At 41.0% G+C, this 24872-nt stretch overlaps 1 protein-coding gene across 4 annotated transcripts in view; it reads left to right on the forward strand.

Moving 5' to 3' along the window:
• The window catches only part of LOC131205061 (vascular endothelial growth factor receptor kdr-like), a 210691-nt gene that overhangs the window by 67494 nt on the left and 118325 nt on the right, over positions 1-24872 (forward strand). For all 4 annotated transcript variants that reach the window (XM_058196910.1, XM_058196911.1, XM_058196913.1 and 1 more), the window contains exons 3-8: positions 777-997; positions 13288-13415; positions 20003-20165; positions 20802-20938; positions 22116-22281; positions 23910-24030. In XM_058196910.1, coding sequence (XP_058052893.1) covers positions 777-997; positions 13288-13415; positions 20003-20165; positions 20802-20938; positions 22116-22281; positions 23910-24030 — 936 coding nt within the window. The remainder of the gene's footprint in view (positions 1-776; positions 998-13287; positions 13416-20002; positions 20166-20801; positions 20939-22115; positions 22282-23909; positions 24031-24872) is intronic.

Below are 24872 nucleotides of genomic sequence, written 5' to 3' on the forward strand. Positions count from 1 at the left end.
CTTATGGTTTCCTGATTCTTAGTTCACCAATCTAGGTATCCCTGTTATGTCCTTCTTTATTCATGTCAGAAACACCTACAAATTATAGACATATATTTGCCCAACACTGGGCAAATAAAATAGGTATAACATAAGTCATAGAAAATGTAGCACATGGAAAAGAGTGTAGAATAAATAGGATTAAAACTAAATGACATTTGTCCTGTTTTGGGCCCTGTTTTCTTTCCCAGCATGAGGTTTTCCTCTGTGCGTGTTGAAGCAGGGCTCTCCAACCTTGGCAACTTTAAGACACTTATGACTGTATGACTATAACTTGTTGCTGGCAATCCTTATGATTTATATTGATATATTGACCATCAATTGTGTTGTAAATGTTGTACCTTGATGAACGTATCTTTTCTTTTATGTACACTGAGAGCATATGCACCAAGACAAATTCCTTGTGTGTCCAATCACACTTGGCCAATAAAAATTCTATTCTATTCTATTCTATTCTATTCTAAGGTTGGAGACCCCTGTGTTGAAGGACACAGTATATACCATAGCATGTGTGAGGTGGGTTCTTCTTCTTCTTGGAGTTATTTTCCATAGGGAAGTCCCATTTTCTTATATTGTCCTTTGATCTTCCCACCCTGGAGTATAGTCTCCTGAATGATTTCCACATAGGCCAAGGTTGTTCTTCACCAGGCGGCAAACTGCCATGTGGTTGTGTCCAGTAGCCTGGCAGAATCTTATGTTATGCCTGAAACTGATGGAATGGTACTTTCTCTTGCCAGGGGCTCCCATGGCTTGACATGGCAAGCTGGAGATGAACAGATCACCCACAGCAAACGGTGGCATATTCACAAGCAGAAATGTTCAGACAAACCATGGTATTCCTGCAGCACAATTGGAGTTAACCGAGCTATAGCCAATGACACCGGCTATTTCACCTGCTTTTATGACCACCTCCCATTCGCGGAAGAACTGAGAGCCAAGCTTTATGTCTTCGTTAAAGGTAATGTTGATCGATTCATTCATTCTGGTAGCACAGGAAAGATAAGAAGGAGGCAGAGGAAAAGATAAATTGAAGAAATTTCCTGACAGGGAGAACAATTTATTATTGGAATGGCTTGCCTCCAGAAGTTCTGGGTGCTTCATCACTGGAGGTTTTGGAGAGCCATTTATCCAGAATAGTATAGAGCAGGGGTCTCCAACCTTGATCCCTTTAAGACTTGTGGACTTCAACTCCCAGAGTTCCTCAGCCAGCTGTGCTGGCTGAGGGACTCTGGGAGTTGAAGTCCACAAGTCTTAAAGGGACCAAGGTTGGAGACCCCTGGCATAGAGTTTCCTGCTTGAGCAGGGGGTTGGACTAGAAGACCTCCAAGGTCCCCTACAACTCTGTTATTCTGTATTCTATAATCCAGATCTCAATTTGGGTGGCAATGTCATGGCTAGAACAATTTCCATAGGGCTCTTGTTGTTGGCTTTATAGTCAAGACTTTCTGTCACTTTTATATTGGTGGTGCTGATATGTCTCTAGAAGGCCTCCAAAGTCTCTTCCAATCCATGAAAAAAAAAAAAATCAGAAGGGGTAAGGAAGTTGGTGTGATGTGTCATCACCAGGTACTTATGGAGATGACACTGAGGATCAAATCAGATATCCAATTCAAATCAAGCATATCAATAGCATGGTCAAGGAGAGAGACATCTGGGTAAAAAAATGAATATGGCAGCTGCATAGAAGTCCCAGGTCTTTTTGATATGCATCATGTAAAGAAGAGATCAGGGCTTCAATTAAACCATTGTCACTTGAATGTTTGTATCCCCCGCCGTTCCCCCCCCCCATGCCCCTGGTCAATGGCAAAGGTTGTGAAAGTTGAAATCTGAAGTATCAGAGCTCCATCCCACAAAGAACAAAGAACCTCTCTCTAGTACTAGCACTTAGACTTATATACCGCTTCACTGTGCTTTACAGCCCTTTCTAAATAGTGTACAGAGTCAGCATATTGCCCCCAACAATCTTGGTCCTCATTTTACCAACCTCAGAAGGATGGAAGGCTGAGTCAACCTTCAGCCGGTCAGGATTGAATTCCTGGCAGTGGGCAGAATCAGTTGCAAACCTGCATCCTAACCACTACACCGCCATGGCTTTTTAGGAATACCAACACATATTAAGGAGCTCAATAGTGAACATTTCATGGGCTAGACTCAGATAAGTAGCTTCAATTGTAAATGCTGTGAAAGTGACATTGATCAGCAACTGCAGAATCTAAGGTGCTAGTCATGCTAATATGTCTACTACAGGATTTACACTCTGCATCCTTAACTCCTGCCGTGACTGTGTAAACTCAGCCATGGTTGCTAAGGACATCTACGGGGGTGTTGGGAGGTTGATAATATTCTTGGCCTATCTCAACCTCTTTACGTCCAACTGTGTTGGGGTCAGCATACCCAGCATCTGGAACAGTGTTTCTCAATCTTGGCAACTTGAAAATCTGTGGACGTCAATGCTCAGAATTGCTGTGAACTTGTCACACTCTGGACAGATGGACCACTGGTTTGAAAGAGGGGTCAAAAAGGTCCTTTATGTTAACATTGAACGGCCCTCTCACAACAGAAGAGGAGGGATATGGCATTATCTACCTCCAGTCCTTTCGGCAATCCCAAGAAGGTTCCACACCCATTTGCACCACCTGGTTCAGGTGATGCTGAGGATACATCTAAACTTCCAAGTGGCCTCGACAACTTTCAGAGAGCAAATGACCAGATGATTGCAAAGAATATAAATCCTTCCATTCCCCACCATTCAGTCAGAACTGAAGAAGCTTCTTGAATGAGAAATGAAATGTTTTCAAGGAAAAAAGCCAAGAAAGTCCAGTTTGCCTTTTGAAAAGCACCTTTAGTTTGCTGATTATGTCGGACACCTCACTAATGTGGTCAGGATGAAAGCACAGGAGCAAACAGGAAAGGCTGAGTTATGGAGAACGGTAGACCTAAGGAACAAATCATTGGAGCCAAATTCCCTGGCAGTTGTTGACCAATCCAATCAGTTCTGGTGGCATCTGAAGAATAAAGCTGCACTGATCTTATTATGTAAGTCCTTCTTCAGTGCTCATAAATACTTTGTCCTTGGATTTAGGGGATAACATTAAAAGACAAAACAACATACGTAATCCTTCCAAACCTGGCATGCAAAATTGCAGCTGTGTAGCAATTGTTCCTTTTTATACCAGGGACTCCACTCAACCAGCCATTTTATGTGACCATCTAGCCAGAGGCTAGAAGGAAAGGAGCTCTTGAAGCAGAAAGCATACAATCTTGAATTCTTAAAAATATTTTGCTTGTCCTGGTAAAGTGACCACTTGTTTTGAAAAACCACAACAGCAGCCTTTGGATAGTGGAGGAACAAGCAGAAGAGAATCTCTGGGTTTTAGTACATGTCTGGGTACAATCTTTCCTCTAGTTAAGCTTGGAAATAGAAATCTGAGGTAGACAGTTCTACAAAACATCCTGCATCTGGTTCAGCCTTATCCTCCAACTGTGAGTCAGGTCTCAGAGAGATGAGATCCCATTGAAGATGCAACCATCAAGAAGTTCTGATTGGACTCCCAGATCAGTGATGAGGCACTAATAATTCCATGTTTCTAAGTCCTGATCTGCAAACACTAACTTCATTTTTCTCTACGTAACCCACAAGAGTGTTGATGCCATTAGATTGAAAGCTAAAGAGCAGGGAGGCAATGAAGCAGGAAGCTACATGGAGAGATGCCATTAAAGGACGGCTTCCTCAGGAGTAGCCATTACTCTTGAGTAATTGGGCTCTGGAAATTGGAGCTGCAGCTTTGGAATAAAGTCTAGGCAGGCTCAACAGTTTTTAGAGCACTCCTGTGATAGTCCAACTCAGCTTATTGATGGTAAGCCATATCTATACCCTTATTTATAGTCAAAGAGCAAAGAAACCAAGTGAAGTCCATGAATCAAATAGAGGGAGGGAGGAGGAGGAGGAATTCAGATGCAGTGCTTTCTATCAGTATATTTGAACAGAATTTAGCAGCATTTAATGGATTTGTCAATAGATCAATTCTCTAATAAGTTTTCTCCTCCTTGGTTTGAGTATCAGGAGTATACCATTTCTGTCTCCTCATCTCTCTTAGCTTTTCTGCCTGAATTTAGTTGATTTTGAAAAGTTTCAACAGCCAGCATACTTTGTTTTTAAATGTCGCTTGGATTTTTGCTTCTCTCCTTGATTAATTTCCATCCATCACTGTTTCCTGTCCTGCCCTCTGGTGCTTTGGAGAATAATTTCACCCCTTCTTCTTTGTGGCAGTCCCTAAAATATTAGAATACTGCTATCATGTTACCCCTAATTCTTCTTTTCTTTAGATTAACGAAACCCAAATCCTGCAACCTTCCTATATTTTAGTCTCCAGGCCTTTGATGTTGCTCTTTTACTTTATTAAGAGTATTTACACACTGCTCCAATCCATTGGGACAGTAATTCTCAAAGTGAGAATAACAACAAGAGAAGAGTAGCATGCAATCAAAACCAGATTCCGGTAACCCCAGGTGCAGACAGTTGCTACCTTAAATGCTCCAGATCCCTGGAATCCACATACTGGAATCTGAAAAGATAAAGGTAAAAGAGTCCCTACAGATTTTACTCAGCTAGTGGATGCCAACTTTTGAATCTGAAGTCCAGATGAATTCCCTGGTTGAAATATTATCCACCTGATGATCTTGTCTGTCATTTGCTGGGTATCAAACACTGCACAGCAACCGATCGAAAAGTCTACAGGAGACACTGCAACCTGGAGACAGGCCATTCAGCACCCTTAGCTTGGAAATTGCCAAGGCAGGGTGTGATATTGGAGCCGTGAAGGCAAGCTGCTTCCTTCCCCTTCTAGCCTCCTTCAAGCCACACACAGCTCCTTCATGTAAAGGAAACCAAGGCAACCCAACCAACCCCCCCACCACCACATCCCAGGCAGGGATGGGTGGGCACTGTGGAATGTTAGTGGCTTATCAGCTGTCAGGAAAGTCCAAGGAGATGGAGGTCGGCTTCTTTTTGGAGCCTTTGCAGACAGACTGTCTGGCTCAGCAGGTCAAGGGGAGTTTGCAGGAAGGCAGGCAGGGTGGAGATCTTTACTTTAAAACCCAGCATGGGTCAAGAAGATTGGCTCACCTGGAAGTGCTGAAGGAGCAGAAATGGGTGTGTGTGATGGCCATCCTTGTCATCCTTTGGTAGAGCAAAGTTGGAGAAATAAAATCAACCTGTAGCCCAAAGGCAAACAAAAAGAAAGAACTCAGCACAGGGAGGCTGGAGTTTGTGTGTTGTGTAGATAATAACAGAATAACAGAGTTGGAAGGGACCTTGGAGTTCTTCTAGTCCAATCCCCTACTCGAGCAGGAGACCCTGTGCCATTTTAGACAAATGGTTGTCCAGTTTCTTCTTAAAAGCCTCCAGTGTTGGAGCACCCACAACTTCTGAAGGCACAGTGTCATTGCTCAAATGGCATAATTTGTGTGAGTTGCACAATGGCATCAAGGCACGTGTGGAGTCACTCTCCTCTTTGGTGTCCTTCAGATGCTTGTGGTGTGTTATGCAAACACATTCCATTTTCCTGCACCATGCAAAAGTGTGTTCACTCAAGTCCAAAGTGACAGGTGATGCAAAACCCCATCCTGTCAGTTGTGTATCCATGCACATAGATTTCCTTCCTTTGGGTGACTTGTGTTGCCTTCAGCCCCAGTTTGCTTTCAGAACAAGCCAACAAAACAATAACTGACTTACTGGATTCCAATGACTCAAAAATGTGGACAGGTTTGCAACCAAACCTGAGATTGATTTGATTTTAAAACTATTCCAAATTAACCTAATTATGTAGAGGCCGTGCAAATGAGAGTTTGCAAATGGCCAGGTAAAAAAAAATATGCAGCTTTTCAAAGAAAAATTGGCATGCTATTTATTGAGTTGGTACATAGAAAATACAATTCCCTATTCTGGGCTGATTCCCGATTTTGTATTCCCCCCTGGGTGGATCAAGAAAACTACACTGAAACAAAAGCGGAGCAGGGCATTGTGAGAGAGCAATGAGGCTTCCTTCTGAAGCCTGCGCATCAGGGGACTTCAGCATCAGGCTAAAATGAAAGGAGGGGTGAGAGACAGCTTGTTATTGTTCTCGCACGCTGCCGCCGCCGAGAAGAATAGCCTGGGACTCTCGTGGGAAAGCATATTTTCCCCCACCCCACCTGTGTGAGGCCCATAAATAAGCAAGACTCCTCAAATGAAGCCAGTCCTGAAACAGGAATGCCGGATCGACTTGAATTCCTTTAGGAGGGCTGATAAAAGCTGGCTGCAAGGGGAGGGAGAAACCGAAACATGATAAAATTCCATTCAGCAGAATTTCCATCGATTGGGGTGGTGGGGAGGAAAACTGCAAGACAAAAGTGCTTGGGGGATGTTAAAAAGTCAAAATGATGGCCGTAGAAGCGTCCTTAAAGCCCCGCCCTTTTTTTGCAAGTCTCAGAACTGTGCAAAAGGGATGGAGCTTCAATTAAGAGGTCGCTGCTGCTATCCTGCCTTCTTCGCCCCCCAGAGTTCAACAAAAAATATCTGATGCTATCTGTCCAGATATCACAGAATAACAAAGTTGGAAGGGACCTTGGAGGTCTTCTAGTCCAACCCCCTGCTCAGGCAGGAAACCCTAAATCATTTCAGACAAATGGCTGTCCAGTCTCTTTTTAAAAGCCTCCAATGTTAAAGCACCCACAGCTTGTGAAGGCAAGCTGGTCCATTGCTTGACTGCTCTCATGTTAGGAAATTTCTCCTTAGTTCTAGGTTGCTTCTCTCCTTGACTGGTTTCTGTCCATTGCTTCTTGTCCGGCCTTCAGGTGCTCTGGACAATAGGTTGACCCCCTCTCTTCTTTGTGGCAGCCCCTCAAATATTGGAAGATGCTATCATGTCAAGAAGGATGCTAGTCCTTTTTATTAAACTAGACATACCCAGTTTCACAAACCATTCTTTATATGTTTTAGGCTCCAGTTCCCTAATCATCTTAGTTGCTCTTCTCTGCACTCTTTCCAAAGTCTCAACATCGTTTTTTATAATGTGATGATATGAAGAAATTTCAAACATGGGAAGGTGAACTAATTAAGCTTACCACTGGGATCTATGTATGCTGCATAGCCTGGGTGTGTGCATCCCATTAAACCGCAATGGGATTTATTTGGTTGTTGCTGAGCAGATCACATAAATCTTTCTTGCATGTTGGGGAGAGCTGTTTTACTCCAGGCTGTTCTGTGGTTTTGAGTTGTGTTTTTTGCACATATTATAAGCTGCTGGGAGTCTTAGGGGAGCTGGACAGCCTTAGGAAATCCAAATCACCCTCCTCATCCACTGTCCAGCCTAGCATATCAACTTGATTCTTTGGCTGAATTTGCAGCCCAAACCTTGTGGCTTAATCCACAAACCATGGTTAAGCATGCTGCATTAACCGAATCTCATAATTCAATGACACACGAAGCAGGATATTGGCATCCTTTCCTTTATTTTTTTTAGGTCCTGCAAATTTCATTCCTCAGTTATACTCCCCAGCTGCCATTTCATCTCAGCTGGGAAATTTTGAGAGGCGCCCCAGGAAAGGGACCCCTGCAGAAAGGAGCTCCCTTGGCTCCTTCAGAGGGAAGTGACAGAAGCAAATGGGTCAATGAATCACAAGGTAATGGGTAGGAAGTGAGCATGAATCAGGCTGGCTTCAATGTAAGGTGGCAGCTGGACAATAGTACTTATGACTCATCAAAGATTGTGAAGCACTTAAGTTACTTCTTCTCCAGCTTCAGGGCAAAGAAATAGACCAGAAGCAAATTTTGTTTTTCTCCATTTGCTTCTGCCAGAGGCTTTACTGCATTTTCCATTCCTTAGGATGCATTTGGGTGTCATATGGGGTGTCCACAGAGCAGGGGTGGGCAGCTATGGATCCTTTATGACCTAAGGATTTCAAGTCCCAGAATTTATGAGCATGGCTGGCTCAGGAATGTTGCCCATCCCTGCCAAAGAGTATGGTTAAAGAAGATATCCCAAGATGGTATAATCTTCTCCTGCCTTGGTCCAGGGGTTGGACTAGAAGACCTCTAGTCCCTTCCAGGCTCAGCTCTATTATTCTAAGAGAAGAGGGTGGCCACAATGGTAAGGTTGAATCTCTGCCTGTTTTATGCTTTGGGTGTCTTGATTTTTTTGCCCATCCCATGCAACCCCCCTGCATGACACCTTAAATTAAACTTGGCAGAGACAAGAGAGGGGAGTTGGGGAACAGAAGGGGCAAATAATGTGATAAGCATTATGATATCATGAGGCAAACTCCACCCCTTTTTGTATGTGAATCTTGACATTGCATGCATCACCTAATGGGTGGAGCAATGCTCATTTCGTCATCCAGATGAAACTGCTAGTTGTCATGGATGCCCCCATTTTACCTACTGGGAGTAGTATGAGTTGTTGCATCACACTGAATCTAAAATGGCCCCCACTGGGATTTCCAAAAAGCACGATTTAGTTTCAGTCTTTTGCCAAGATGGCAGAGTTTAATTGCTATAATTATAATTATATAGACTATAATAGTTCCAAAGTGTTGTCTGAATTACAAAAATCAGACTGGCAGTAAAAAGGTTCGGGAAACTAGATTGGCTGCCGTCTAGCAATCATCTGGAGTTTTGCAGTCCAAATGCTTGGAAGTCTTTGGGACTTCTTGCTGATTTGGATTATGTGACCAATCACAAGCACGGCTAAAATGACCTGCCAGTTGGGGATAGAAAATAGCTAACATGACCTTCAAGAGTGCTTTTCATGGTAGTATGTCATAAAGACAGAGCTAGAAGGTTAGAGTGTGTTTATACACTCATATTTAAATATGAGCCAGTAGTACATAAATATGGGCCAAGGATGCGCTGCAGCTGCCAAAAAAGCCAATACAATCTTTGGTTGTATAAACAGAGGATAGAATCAAGATCACCAGAAGTGATACTATTGCTTTATAATGCCTTAGTAAGATCACACCTGGAATACTGCATTCAGTTTTGGTCGCCACAATATAAAAAGGATGTTGCAGAGAAAAGTGACAAAGATGATTGGGGCCTGAAGGATAAAACATAGAACACCCTTACGAAACAATCGTAAAAAGGGAATATATACATTATGTGTTTTGTGTTTGTTATGTTGTGTTGTGTTATAAATAAAATTTAAAAAAAACAAAAAAAAACATATGAAGAACAGTTCCAGGATTTGGGCATGCCTAGTCTAGTGAAAAGAAGGACCAGGGGAGACATGATAGCAGTGTTCCAATATCTCAGGGGCTGCCACAAAGAAGAGGGAGTCAAACTATTCTCCAAAGCACCTGAAGGCAGGATAAGAAGCAATGGGTGGAAACTAATCAAGGAGCAATCCAATTTAGTATTAAGGAGAAATTTCCTGACAATGAGAACGATCAATCAGCGGAACAACCTGTCTCCAGAAGTTGTGGGTGCTCTAACACTGCAGGTTTGCAAGAAGAGAGTGGACAACCATTGTCTGAAATTGTATAGGGTTTCCTGCTTGAATAGGGGGTTGGACTAGAAGACCTCCAAGGTCCTTTCCAAATCTCTTATTCGGCATTCTATTCTATTTGGAATCCATCACAACCTTTTCAAAAAATTGCAGTTCAGCAATTTGAGTAGCTAACTAAACCCAACCCTAGATCCAGAAGCAAGAGATTTTGTTACAAGACCAAGATTTCAGTTTTGAGACTCATTACGTGGATTCCATGAAGTAGTTGATAAACCTCCGGGGGTGGAGGGAAGGGTATGAGAGAGTTATTCTGAAGAAAGACAATAAACCAGTTTATTTGCTTTTCTACATTTTGGTTTATGTAGTGTCCTGATAAACCTCGACCATTCATCACCCACCTCCAAATCAGCATCAGGCGTGTAATTCTGAGCTGAAAATGTCAGGAAACCATTAAGCAGCCTCTCCTTATCTCTCCTTCTTCTTCCACTCAGATATCCTGCCCTGTTCTACCTCCAGCTAGAAACAATGACTTAAGACTTAGTTAATTTAAAGAACTGGCTGCATTTGTAAAAATCAGCCTGAGCCTTCAACCTTGGAACAATGTGGACCCCTTCCTGTTAATATCTCTAAAGGTTGAGGGCACAAAAACAACATTAGACCTTATTTCTCTGAAAAATGCCCACAAAGGAAAGCAAATTATTTCACGTGCAATCACAACATCAGGAAGGAAGGCAATTGTGGAAACTGCATTGTTTATTCAACTTTCAAAATTCGGCTTTCATTCATGCAGATCTCCATAGGGTTTCTCCTTCTTCTCCTTCTCCATAACTGAACTTCCCTTCCCTTTCCTCTCCTTACCCTTCCCTTCCCATTATATATACACATGAATTAAATGAGAAGAAGAGGTGCCTTTTGGCAATACAGCTGCCTTTTGATCTCCTGTTTTCTCTTCCTCCACCCCATTTCCCCCAGCCTGAATGTAAAAGTGAGTAGAGTTTTGTAGAGTTCCATTAGCAAGAGAAGTACAGTAGTTGAATGTTGTAAAGTCACCTTAACTGCACCCTCAAGTGGTGAGAAGGAGAATTTTTGTGATGCTGAATCAGCCTCAATGATTTCCCCAGTTTATTTGTTTGCTATCTGTCTTTCATCATCAAGGACTAACTTTAAAAGTACAAACTATAGCAAAACCATCATCACCGTGTGCTACTTATAAGGAGTCTCATATGGGAAGGCCAAAGCAAATGCCTTAGGCATTTTAAGATGAGTGGAATCTTAAAGAATCTCCCATCCAGCATGGGTGGATGGCAACTCCCAGAATTCCCCATCCAGTATGGGGTGGACTTCAACTCCCAGAATTCTCTAGCCAGCATGTGTGGACTTCAAGCATTCCCCAGCATAACTGGCTGGGGAATTCTGGGAGTTGAAGTCTACTCATCTTAAAATGGCTAAGATTGAGAAACACTGGCCTAGAATAATTGACATTCATCAAAAATGTTCCTGTCTTTACTAACCCATAATAATGGATTATCTTGTTAGGCAGAAAGCCAAACTGAAGAATAGTAGAATCCAGGCATGAACTGCCTTTTCTTTTTTCTTTTTTCTTTTTTCTTTTTTTTGCTCTGCAAACCTTTTTGACTGCACCATGAATTTCATTAGTGCAATTGCCAAAAATTGCTGGCATTCTCCATTTTAAGGAGGGAGACACTCAGATACAGTGTAAGCCATTAAATAGGCTAACCCAATTTTAAAAACAAGGGGGAAGAAAGATCACCCAGGTTGCAATAATGGGGTGTCCTTGTGAGTCCACCCACTATAATTCTCACTCCTCACTCATGAGAAATACAATTCCTTGTGACCAAAACAACAATGACAACATGTATTTCTCAGCTTGGCTGCATTGGCTGTGGCTGATGAGAATTGATGTCCACATATTTTGAAGGAACAAGTTGAGGGAAGCTGGGATGGAATGTAGTTTCTAATTAAGGAGATTTTTTTTTTTTACATTTATATCCCGCCCTTCTCCGAAGACTCAGGGCGGCTTACATTGTGTAAGGCAATAGTTTCATCCTATTTGTATATTTATATACAAAGTCAACTTATTGCCCCCCCCAACAATCTGGGTCCTCATTTTACCTACCTTATAAAGGATGGAAGGCTGAGTCAACCTTGGGCCTGGTGGGACTCGAGCCTGCAGTAATTGCAGGCAGCTGTGTTTAATAACAGGCTATCTTACAGCCTGAGCCACACCGCGGCCCTAGGAAGAGCCCTCCTGTTTTACCACCTCTTACTGTATTATATTATATATAACACAGTATCAGCAATAGAATCCTTCAGGTTTCTGAGTTCTATAATCACCCAGGAGTAGAAATGGATGCTTAAAATTAGAGCCATCATTAAAAAGGCACAAAAAAACGTTCTTCCTGCATCAACTCATTAAGCTCAGATTGCCCAAGGAGCTGCTGATGCATTTCTACAAAGGAGTTATTGTGTCTGTCATTTGTACCTCTATAACTGTCTGGTTTGATACAGCAACCAAACAGGACATGTATCGACTTCAATGGATAGTTAGGACCACAGAAAAAACAATTGCAACCAGCCTGCCTTCCATGGAGGACCTGTATACTGAAAGGGTCAGAAAGTGGGTGGAGCAAATATCTACAGAACCCTCACATCCTGGACATAAAACTGTCTCAACTCCTCCCCTTGAGACATTGCTATAGGGCGTTGCGTGCCGAAATAACTAGAGAAGGGAGAGTATTTTTCCCTAGGCCATCACTCTGCTGAACACCTAATTCCTAAGGATATTTATCCATGTAGGAGAACTGTATGATCCTTCTCATCTTCTCTACTACCCCCTCTTATTAATATCATTATTATGATTATTATACTCTGTTGCTTTGCATGTGCATTGAGAGCTGCTGCATCAGACACAAATTCCTGTGCATCTAATCACACTTGGACAAATAAAGTATTCTATGCCATTTGTAGTTCAGGGTGGAAATGCAGGGTCCTTGGTGCTCTCTGAGTTTGGTTGTTTCCTTGTAGACATTTCATTACCAAACTAGGGAATATTGTCTGATGATGTTACCTAGTTTGGGTAATGAAACATCTGCAAGGAAACAACCAAGCTCAGAGAACATCAAGGACCCCTCAATGTAGTTTCCACCCTAACAGACAAAGCTGTCTATAGAGTTGCGTCAGGGAACTGTCCAGCAATGTAGATGCTGAAAACATGATTGTGTATTTGCAATAACACCTACATATGTGAAAAACTAATCTTCTTATTGTGCTGATTTGCTGGTTCCATCACTGCTATTTTTTCTTGGGCATTGAGAAAAAGTTCCAGATGCCTGCAAAGAAAGGGTCATTGTGTTCTTCTCTTCTCCAAGAGAAATTGGAAATAAGCAAGGAAAGTAACATTCCTTGAAGACCTGAGTTGTAAGCTCAGTTGGTTGCATTTATCAATTTCCTAGCATAAGATATCTCTACAGTTTCAGATGCTATTTTGAGCTGGGAAAGGTTAGGGTATAGTGTCATATTTGAGTTGAGAAAGAGTGTATCTGGCTTTGCCAATGTTTTCTCCCCAAAAGGATTAACTAAGCCTCAACAATTGATCTAAATCAGAATCACAATCTGTTAATCTACTCTACTTCTGGTGTACTTTTGGTGTAAAAATTAAAGCTGAATAGCAGGTAATTTCTATCAAGCAACCTAATAGGCTTGCTTCTCTGCACGCTTGTGAAGTTCCATTTTTGTGTCCCTGCAGATCTGTCAGAGCCTTTTGTGCAACCCCACCCAAAACATCCATATCTCATCCGTGTGCACAACAATACAGATGTGATCAATGTGCCATGTCGTGTCACCTCACCAGAGATCAAACCGGAGCTGCTGCTGGTAAGCATTACATTGTCTTAGTTTATTTCTGAATCTTCTTACAACGTTCATCAAATTGGTTAGCTTTCAAGGATAACTATTGATAAATAGACCAATGAGGATTAATTTGCTCTGTAATGGGTCACTTTTAGCCATAGATTTTCAAACTAGCAAATTTAAACTCTGGTTCAGACAATTTTTGGAAAAGAAAGCTATATTCTTTAAAGTGTCCGTGCCTTCTATATGAGAATCAGGCATGATAGCAAAAGGAAGATTATATATTTTGGGCATCTATTGAAGAGTTTCTTAGAAAAGTGCAATTCCTATTCATTTTTTATTCTGGGATTTTTTTTTTATCCTGGAAGAATATTTGCTGGAATTTATTCCAGAAAGAATCCATCTCAGAAAGGATCCATTATTCTCAACCACAATCTTGATTGAAGCAAAATCCTAAATTTCTCCAAACTAGGATTTCAAGATGGCTTTGGTTAATTTTCTGAGTGCTCTTGAAAAGGTAGAATATTATTCTTGTTCCCCAAGTTGGGCTTGCTGAAAGACAAAAGGAGAAGCGGAATTGTTTTATGGCAAGGTATTACAGGGCACCAGCCCTAAGAAGAGGGGGCTTTAATTTTACGCCATGTGGAATTTTTTTTCTCCCATTTTTCCTATTGCTTCTCACTTAATAGAAGCTGGTTTCAAATTTTCTTTTAAAGAAGGATAGAATTGGGGTGACATTCTTGAGAGTGGTGAATAATATTATTTCAGTTTTTGTTATGAAGCAAGTAAGTAATACCTGTGAAATAGTTTGAGATGTCTTGGCAGAACACCTCTTAAGTATGAGCCAGCAATGTGCTGCAGCTGCCAAAAAAGCCAATGCAGTCCAAGATTGTATTAACAGAGGGATAGCATAAAGATCACAGGAAGTGAGGCCACACTTGGAATATTGCATCCAGTTCTGATCAACACGATACACAAAAGACGCTGAGAATCTTTTAGGAAGCATGCAGAGAAGAGCAACAGAGATGGTAAGAAGAAGCTACACTTCTTATCATGTCTTATACAATGAACAGTTAAGGGAACGAGGCATGTGGAGCTTAATAAAGGGAAGGGTTAGGGTTAATCACTCTTTCTTTGAAGTAAAGAAACTGACAAATAAGTGGCATACTACTGTACTTCAAAGAATACAATTATGTGTATTAAGTTGCTTCATACCCTTCTCATGAGGCAATTTTTTTCCGAGAAGCCACCCCAGGCTTCTTAGAAGCTGTTTTTGATCTAGAATGATCTCAGCCAATCTCAAAGTCTCTCGGTGGCAGACTTTCAGATGAATGACCATTTCACCTCAGGGCTTGATTGTTGGTATTTACCATGGGTTTTGGAGTTGTTATGGGGTGGTATTTGATGCTCTAGTCTAGTAGAACTAAACAGGCAATGGGAGCTGGTAGTGTTTGATGGATAACAGTAGAGGCATCTTACTCATAACATTTGGTAGCTGCCAAAGTAATAAAAGTTGCCAAGAATGAGAAACTTCTTTAGTTTTAGCATTGAGGTGAAACAGTACTTTCCTACAAAGAGAGCAATTTCCCTTCATAAAGTACTCAGTCCAAAACACACACACACATTTTCATAATTTTGAAATTAAACCCATTCTTGACTTTTTTTTTACCTCTCCTTCTTGGCTGATGTAGCAAGAACTTTGGCTTCCTGTAAGTGTTGGCTTAACATCTCTGTTGACTTTTGTCAAAATATGCGGAGAATTAATACCAGCCTAGCAGCGTCTCTGAAAGCTGAAGATAACATCTCCTTGAGGAAAGGGCAAACAGTTCAGATGCCTGGTTTCTGATCTTTCCCATCTCTGGAGCTGAGTCAAACCTTTTCCATTTGTTGCTCAGTCTGGAACTGGGACCTTGTGCTAGACCTTCAGAAGGATGGGCAGATATTTCCATTTTAGGCTGCTGAGAAGTCTAGGCCAAGACTTTGTTCTTCCTCCTTTGAAAGAGACAGAAGGGGGGGACCCCAAAAGGAAAGTGTCTCTTCCCCTGGCTTGAGAGACGTCTCCAGAAGAGCGGATGAGGCTTTCTATAGAGGTGTGTTTACCTTGGGCGCCCATCTTTCTGTTCCCATTTAAGGAAAGCTGGCTTGTTATTTTGGCCTTGTCTGGAAATACAACGTGTGGAGCCGGGTTGGCGGCTTCCTTTACTCACAGGAAATTGAGGTGGGGGAGGGAAGGAAGGAGCCCGATGATTTGACAAATTTAGAACATCCTCCTCCAAATTTAATAACTGCTCGGAGATAAAAGGGCAGGAAAGAGAGGGAGGAAAAATAGCACCAGGGTCTTTTGAAGGTTGGGGTAAAATCAGTTGTGGCTCCGCTTCTCCTTTCATAACAACTGTTGAATATTGCACAAGCAACTTCACTTAATATGTGGAATATGGGGGGGGGTGTATAGCTAACATATCTATGTGCAATATTTCTGTACATATATATTTTAAATCTGATCATCAGGGGATCCTCAAATGCAGAGTTTTACAATTCAGCACCATTCTGTTTCACAATTTCTGAAACACCAGAGTTTGCCCCTTGTAAATTACAATTCTGATGTTTCCATTATATTTTAAAATGACTGCACTCTATCCTCCTTAGATATTTATGGGAAATTGGATAGGTTGCTAATGCTAGAAAGATGCTCATTCTTCATGTCAGCTGATTCTGATTAGTTCTAGAGCTGGGCTTGAAATTCAGGCATTTGAATATACACACAATACCTACATAATATCTATGTAAAATTAATGTAGAATAAAACCATGTGGGCTATCCCTCCCCTGAGGCCTGAGAAAACCTCAGAAAGGAAATTAAGACTGCTTGGAATCACCTAGGTTTGCCCTAAACTGCCATGAAACTTTGCCAAAAATGCTATTAATGTAGAAAAGGGATCTATTAGAACAGGGTTATCCACGCGGAGAGAGTCAAAAAAATCAAGGAGGATCACAATATCAAAGCCCTTCCCCAGTTTTTACATGGGCTGCATATAGAAAGGGATGGCACTTCAATCGTGCTATCATGGATTTTTTTCATTTTCAAAAATATCTTCCAGTTTAATGCTGCTGACTTCAGCCAACTTTGGGATACCTAACCAATCTTTTTTTAGCATGATCCACTAAATGTTCCTTTGGACTGCAAATTAGGAATAATCTTCATCCCTTCTTTGCATTTTATAATTGTAGCCTCATAAATTGGCAATGATGATTCAGTACATAAATTGAAATTACCATCTAAAAGCAGTAAAAATATTTATATTGCAAAAGAAGTATTTTTAGGGGAGAAAGAGACAGATGGACAAATATTAGAGATAGCTAAATACTACATAGCTGGATATCTGGCTGATGAGAGAGAGAGAGAGAGAGAGAGAGAGAGAGAGAGATGGAGGTAAATGTGGGTAAGAGATTAGAAATACGTAGATAGATGATAGAAAGAGGGGGGATAGCTGGTAGATGAGAGAGGGAGGGAGAGGGAAAGGGGGGGCAGGCTCCAATCACAAGAAAGACATGCTGTTTCTTCTAAACAGTTTCTTCACCTATAGATAGAAATACCTAGAAAACAAACAAGTTTCTATTTCAACTTGGATAAAAGGCAAGAGACCACCACCTTATCCACCACCACCACCCCGCCTCTTGCTACAAGAGAAAGAAATAGCTGCGCTTATCCTACACCACATTCCCTTAAAACATAGCACTATTGTTTGGCCCGGAAGAGAAAAGATTTGTAAAACTAAAAAAATAAACTTTTGTGATTACACAATGTTTTAAAATAGGTGCTTCATACTGTCTTCTTAATACCACTTTCTGCTTGCCTGATTATTTTTCTGCAACTTCAAGGCTGTGACTTCTAATCCAAAATCCTCTTCAAGCTGCAGCCAACATAGGAGAATGAATATCTTGGCTTAACATGAAGCACTGTCCCATGTTGTCTTTCCCAGGGTGAAAGCAGGGGATTATATAGGACACAAGTTTGAAGGACGGGTCTCAGTGGCCAGTGATGGTGACATCTGTAGTTTTGGGGCAGCAATAATCGGACCTTGTAGGTACGGGAGACAAAGTTCATAATAGGGCATGAAGGATAAATCAGGATGGAGGAAGCCTCTGGAAGTGAGAAGTGAAGCATGCCAAACTACAGAGGGACATAGCAGGATTCCAGATATCCTTGTTGTTCCAGCTCAGATCAGCTGGGACAGGAAACTGAGTGTTATCCCTTCCTGTTGAGGAGGAGCTAATGATCTGCTTTTTGTTCCAGGAACCTAGAATGCTTGTCTATCTAGGCAAGATTTTGCAAGATGCAGTTGTGAAGCTTGTACAAGAACCAGATACACATGCAAGCTGTAGTTCATGGCAATTGTCATCCTGGAAAAGGAAATAACAATTGTTACACTAAGCCAGGGCTCTCTAAACTTGGCAACTTTAAAACCTGTAGACTTCAGCTATCAGAATTCCAAGAGCTGAAATCCACAAGTCTTAAATTGCAGAGTTTGGAGACCCCTGCACTAAGCTAAAAATCATGGTTTACAAACCAGAGGCCAGGTTCTAATGGTTAACTTGAAGACTGACTAGTGTCTATTCACCATGCCACCATCCAGAATCAATGAGGATGATGAAGATAGTTCAGACATCTACCATGCAGGTCCACCCAGAAGTTCTTTCTCTTGTCCTTTTTTGCTGTTAAAAATACTATTGCTTGGCTGCTTAAATTTATCTTTTTACTTAGCTACGTTGCATACACCTTTAAAACTCTCTCTTGAACTAAGGCATGATGCCCAAAATAAGTAATATAAATTTAGATCATAGAAAGCTAGCTTATCACTTAACTATGTTAAGAAAATTATGATTTGCTTAATTATTCCCAATTTCTGGGTGTTAGGGTATATTGATCCAGAAATTAGCCATGTGGTTGGATTTGTGCAACACATAGGGCTAAAATGGGATTGGTTAGTTCAGTGTTTCTCAACCTTGGCCAGCTTAAGATGGGTGGATTTCAACTCCCAGAATTCTCCATCTAGCCATGCTGACTGGGGAATTCTGGCAATTGAAGTCCACCCATCTTAAACTGGCCAAGGTTGAGAAACACTGGGTTAGTTTATGGTTATGATGTATTAGACAAACAGATCCACTGATTTGATCCATTAATCAATATGATTCAGTGTTTTTGACTTGACTGGCAGCAATCTAGAGTCAATCCAGAATCTCAGGCAGAATCTTTGAGGTAGTATTTGAAGATGACAGAGATTGAATTGGAGAACTACAATGAGTGATTTATTGCTCCTTAAGTGAAGAAATAGAAACAAGAGATGGGTCTGAACAGAACTGAATTCATATCAAGCACAGAAGACCAGGTCCACATGTGAAAGTCCCATTAAACTGATTTATTGCTACTCATGCCTATGCATAGGAATATTCTCAACTAATGGTTAACACTTGCAGGATCCAGTCTGAGTCAGTCACTGGGACAAGAAGTTTAGTCTTCCAAACTTTCAGATTCATGGTGGAGCCCATGAAGACATTCTGGTAAAGAGAAGTTCTCTGGTGATGGGCTCCATCATGAGTCCAAAAGCTCAGAAGACTAAACCTCTGGTCCCCGTGACTGGATCCCAGCCTGATTGGATCCTGCAACGTTATCCTGGGACACATATATTTGCCTTCGTTCATGAGTTAGCACTTGGAGCTAGATAAGAGTCAATGAAATTCAAGGGAAGTTGGACTTAGTCCTCTTTTGGCTATGTAGGGATTCTAGACCGATCCCTCTTTTAATTCTGCCATCAAATTCAGCCCCTCCTTCTCCTACAAGTAGAGATTTTGCAACATCCTATCTTTAGGAGGAGGATGTTCTGACCTTGCCAGAAATGGTCTGAAACATCTCACTTCAATTGCTGAATGGAGTTTGAAATTGCCCATTTTGAGGGAGGGACACTTCTAGTAAGTCTGTGAGTGGTGCGTCTGATGTCTAAACATTTTCAGGAAATTTGGAATGAGCCTTAGAATGGCTCTTTCAAGATCAGAACCTCATCTTCCCAAAGATGGGACATTTCTTGTGTGGGACAAGAAATGTTTGGACATTTCAAGATCCAAACAGCCTGAACGCTTCTTAATTATATCTACTGTAGCTGTCAACTGTCCAGTTGGCGAATCCAGGAAAATAAACTCTTGGTATGTTATTTTTCCAAGAGTATAAACTTTACTGAATAAACCACATTGGCACAGAAAAAGCAAAACCAACTCTGGGCTTCCCGCACAAAAGCACAAGTAGTTCATTCCTCCTTTCCCCCCAGGCCACCCAGAGTCCATTAGATCCACCAATCACTTCTGTTCATTTTGTTATGGGAATCAGCCAGCCACATTGGGACATCGGCTTGGGGTGCCCTTGAGGGGGTAGCAATGTCTGACAGGAACTGAGGGTGCTTGGATGCCATTCCCCCCACCTTTGCATTCCAACCCACCATCACCCTATTCTTTGTCAAGCTACAAGCGAAGCGAAATGTAGGTGAAAATGCGAGTCAGTCTTGACAGTAGCTTTAGCTCAGACAAAAAGTACTATCTTTATATTTGCTTTTTCTTCTTTAGCATCAATCTCTTGAGCCTCTTACCTATGAGAGGAAGGAATGGGACCCAAAGAAAGGATTCATGATCACGTCACCCTCCACTGAGTTCTTCAGTAGAATGATCAAATGTGTTGCTACAGTCAACGAAGCACAATATGAGACATATTACTTGACCCAGAAAGTGGGTGAGTGGATGACTGCTTTTGCTCCGGAGGCTAAAAATGTCCTTTTTGTACATAATTTTCCGTTGCTGGACTACCAGTAGTCCTCGACTTATGACCACAATTGAGCCCAAAATTGATGTCACTAAGTGAGATATTTGTTAAATGAGTTTTGTCCCCATTTTACCATTTTTCTCGTCATAATTGTTAAGTGAATCACTGCAATTGTTAAATTAGACTATTGTTAAGTGAATCTGGCCTTCTCATTAAAAGGTCACAAAAGCGGATCACGTGATCTCGGGATGCTGCAACCGTCATAAATATGAAACAGTTGTCAAGCATCTGAATGTAAATCACATGACCATGGGGATTCTGCAACCGTCATAAGTGTGAAAAATGGTCATAAATCACTTCAATGTCATAACTTCAAATGATCGTTAAACAAATAGTGCCTATATATTCTTCACTAAGCCTGATTTTAGTTATGGAAATCAAATTGATTTTCCTCCATAAAGACTCCTCAAACTTCTACCAATGCTGGTATTAGATGCTCTCCATTAAAAGATAAGGCTGAAGGGCCATCAAATACGATGATTCTGTATGTGATACTCAATGTTGCTGGAGGAGATGCTTGATCACCGACTTTCTTATTTCTTTTAGAGATTCGAGTTTGGAATGCAGTTTTGGAAGCAACTCCCAAAAAACTCTTGGTTGGAGAAACCCTTCACTTGGAATGCAAAGGGCAGACGTCCTGGAATGGACGGTTACAATTTTTATGGAAACTTCCAGGAAAGAGGGTGAGTCATTTCAGTGGGTCTTTAGATGAGGGAAGACCTTGGCCTGCTCCAAGTGTGTTTCTCTTTTCTGAAGATCTGTTTCCTTGGTTCTTCAGAAATGGATCTGCTGAATTAACTTTCTTACATAACCCATTCAATTGTCCTTTGTTGACCAAGGGGCTTTAACTACAGGTAGTCCTTGACATACGAGCATGATTGAGCCCCAAATTTGAGACATTTCTTGAGCAAGTTTTGCCCCTTGGTTGACCAAGGGTTGATGACCACCCTTGCCACAGTTGTTAAGTGAAACACTGCAGTCGTTAAGTTAGCAACACAATTGTTAAGTAAATCCAGCTCCTCCATAGAGTTTGCTTGTCAGAAGGTTGCAAAAGGTGATCACATGACCCCAGGAGACTGCAACCATCATAAATATGAACCAATTGCCAAGCGTCTGAATTTTGATCAGATGACCATGGGGATGCTGTAATGGTTGTAAGTGTGAAAAATGACCATAAGTCACTTTTTTCATGCCATTGTAACTTCAAACAGTGACTAAATAAACTGTTGTAAGTTGAGGACTACCTCAGCATTAGAGCAGGTCTATTGAAAATTCTTGGGTCCATATAAATAAGCATGGAAAGAATGATTCATAACCCTTACATAAACGCTACGTTTAAAAGTTAGAAAAACAGATCAGAATGTTTGTACACAACATTTAAAGGATGCAATCTCTTTTTGAAACCAGAAAAGAAAATTACTCCTTGAAATACTTGGTGGTATACTATTTTAAACATTAAAACAGAAAGAAGGGAACCCTAGTCACCTTCTAAAACTCTTAGCACTAGCGCTGATATACCGCTTCATACTGCTTTACAGCCCTCTCTAAGCGGTTTACAGAGTCAGCATCCTGCCCCCAACAATGTGGGTCCTCATTTTATCAACCTCAGAAGGCTGGAATACTGAGTTCATCTTGAGCCAGTGAGAATTGAGCTGCTGGCAGTCGGCAGAGTCAGCCTGCAATATTGTATTGCGTAACCACTGTGCCACCAAAGGCTCATTGAAGTCTGCTCCCATCAATCCTACGATACACACATTTAGCAAAAGATACCATGATATTCCCCTTTAGAGCTTTTATTTGAGGGCTTTTAAACTGAACTCAGTGGAAATTTTTCTATGCCTTTCTCTTGTTCTCTTCTAGGAACTAAGGACAGGAAAGAATTTTGACAAGCGTATCGCCGTGTACAAAGGCTCTAGTAATGTGACTATCACAAATGTCACAATGGAAGACAAAGGACACTACATATGCAAAGTGTTCAGTATGGGCGAAGGAGGCACAGAAATCAACACTACGGTCACAATATTCAGTAAGAATGACCACAAAAGTGGGAAAGCCAAGGTGTCAGAAGAGATATGGTCAGAATATGCCACTTTTCTGCAAGCTGATATATTGATAGGCTGCTAGTGCCACCATTTTAGGAGACCCTTCCTTGCTGATAAGACTCTCGCAGAACCAACATAGCTCCCTCCTCAATCCTTTCAATTCAGTGATGACTTAAAATACTCATTCATCTCCAGAGGCACCAGCCTCAGCATTTCCAACTTCCCCAGCTCAGTTAACTTGCCCTGAAGTTGTTTGCTTGATGTTGAGTGGTGTTTATTTTTTAACAAATATTGTCAACATTGGTGGATAAAAATAAGTGGTTTCTTCTTCTTCCACAACTTCTCACTTCTTATATCAGTGTTTCTCAACCTTAGCAACAGAGCTGGCTGGGGAATTCTGGGAGTTGAAGTCCATACAGCTTCAAGTTGCCAAGGTTGAGAAACTCTAGCTTATATCACTTTCTCTGTGGTTTAGAGTCACCATTCATCAGGCTACCCTTATTTTTAGACCCTACTCTAGTCATGGGGTGCATCCAGGGAAAGTAGCACACCATATTCCAAAGTTATACCTATGTATGTCTTGAAAGTACAGGGAGTCCTTGACTTGCAACCACAATTGAGCCCAAAATTTCTGCTGCTAAGTGAGACATCTGTTAAGTGAGTTTTGATTCCTTTTAGGACCTTTCTTGCTACAGTTGTTAAATGAAGCACTGCAGTTGTTAAGTTAGCAACATGGTTGTTAAGTGAATTTAGCTTCTCCATTGACTTTGCTTCTCAAAAGTTCACAAAAAGTAATCACAAGACCCTGGGACATTGCAACTGTCATAAATATGAATCAGTTGCCAAGGGTCTGAATTTTGATCACGTGATCATGGCATTGCTGCAACGGTCATAAATATGAAAAATGGTCATAAGTCACTTTTTTCAGTGCTGTTGTAACTTTAAACAGTCACAAAATTAACTGTTATAAGTTGAGGACTATCTAATCACCCAAGGAATGATAAATCTTTTCATTCTTGTAGTATCTGCAAGAAATTCCAGAAATGTGTCCTAATGTATCGTCACTTTGAAAAATATCATATTCACAGCTGAAATCAAACAGAAATCACCCTTCCTTGTCATGGACCATCTGCTGCTGTGTGTTGTTGATATATTTTAATAATTATCCAATTGTGGGTCAGGAAAAAAATGGATTGTGTGCTATGAAAAAAACCATTAATTCAAGAGTTAAAAGAAATACTGTCCAGAAGAGATAGTGCCTGTATATTATTATTGCCTTCACCAGCCTTCACTTAGAATGGGTGTTTCTAAAATGTCCCTGTTGCTTTCATACATTGGATCTTCTTCACAATTGTCTGCAGATCAAACAATACCTCAGAGTCAAATTAATAAAATTTCACTATTCAAATGAAAAATAAATACCACATGCTTTAAATTTGTAACCATGGCCATTTCTTGGTTTTTTTCCCATTTACATCTGCCTGGTTGTCTTTTTTTTTCTGATTTGTTATCTTTTGCACATGTTATTTTGATGTCCAGCAAAAAAAAAAATCTGACAGATTTGCAAAGCAAACTAGCAATTAACTCTTATTCTTTTTCTCATTTATTGAAGGACAAGCTTTCATTAATTTTGTCAAAAAGAGGCAACAACTATATTATGAGGCCAATGCAGGACTAAAAGTACTGAAGCTGGCTTGGAAGGTTGATGCCTTCCCTCCCCCTGATGTGGCTTGGTAAGGAAAAGTAAAATCATATTTGGGGAAGCGGTATAACTGCAATTGTATCTTCCTCCTCCTCCTCCTCCTCCTCCTCCTCCTCCTCCTCCTCCTCCTCCCCTTCTCCTCTCCTCTCCTTTCCTTCCTTCCTTCCTTCCTTCCTTGTATATAATTTCCTATAATTTTATCTATGAGATAAAATTGCCCTGAGAGAGCTAATAATTAAATAAAGGTTTCAACCTGGATTTTCTTGATCCAAGCCCAATCTTAACCAATAGCCAACGGTGTTCAATAGGGCCTCCCCTTGTGTATCTTTGTACCAAAATCTATCTATTTGCCAAGACAAGACAAGCTTTTCTTTCTCTTCACACATTTGGGGTGCCAGAGGATTCCATGTTTGTTCTTGAGTTTACTTTATTGTTTCATGAGGATCATGTTCACGAGGTCATTTGTTGCCTTCCTTTTGTTTCCATGCTATTCTTGTACAGTCCTTTCTTTCTGGCTGCATTTGCTTCCTGACTTAAGATGGTTCTTCTGGAGGATTTTCCTGCAGAAGACCTCTTCCCTTGGAATGGAATAAGGAAAGGCGGGATACAAATACTGTAAATCAATAAGCCTCCAGATTATAAATCAGTAAAAGACAGGATATGCATGTAACTTCTTTTGTCTTAGATTGCTTAGAACTATGTTCAGCACAAGTACCCAATGACTCATCTCAGCCATTACACAAAATGTTCTTCTTCGCAAAACATTTTAAAAGCGGTTTCTTTTCCATCACATGAAATGTGCAGGGCCACAGCGTGGAAGAAATTTGTTTGACAGACTGAGCTATTTTTGCGTGAACTCTTCACTACTTAGAA

Source organism: Ahaetulla prasina, chromosome 11, assembly GCF_028640845.1.
Source record: "Ahaetulla prasina isolate Xishuangbanna chromosome 11, ASM2864084v1, whole genome shotgun sequence".
NCBI classification, from domain to species: Eukaryota; Metazoa; Chordata; class Lepidosauria; order Squamata; family Colubridae; genus Ahaetulla; species Ahaetulla prasina.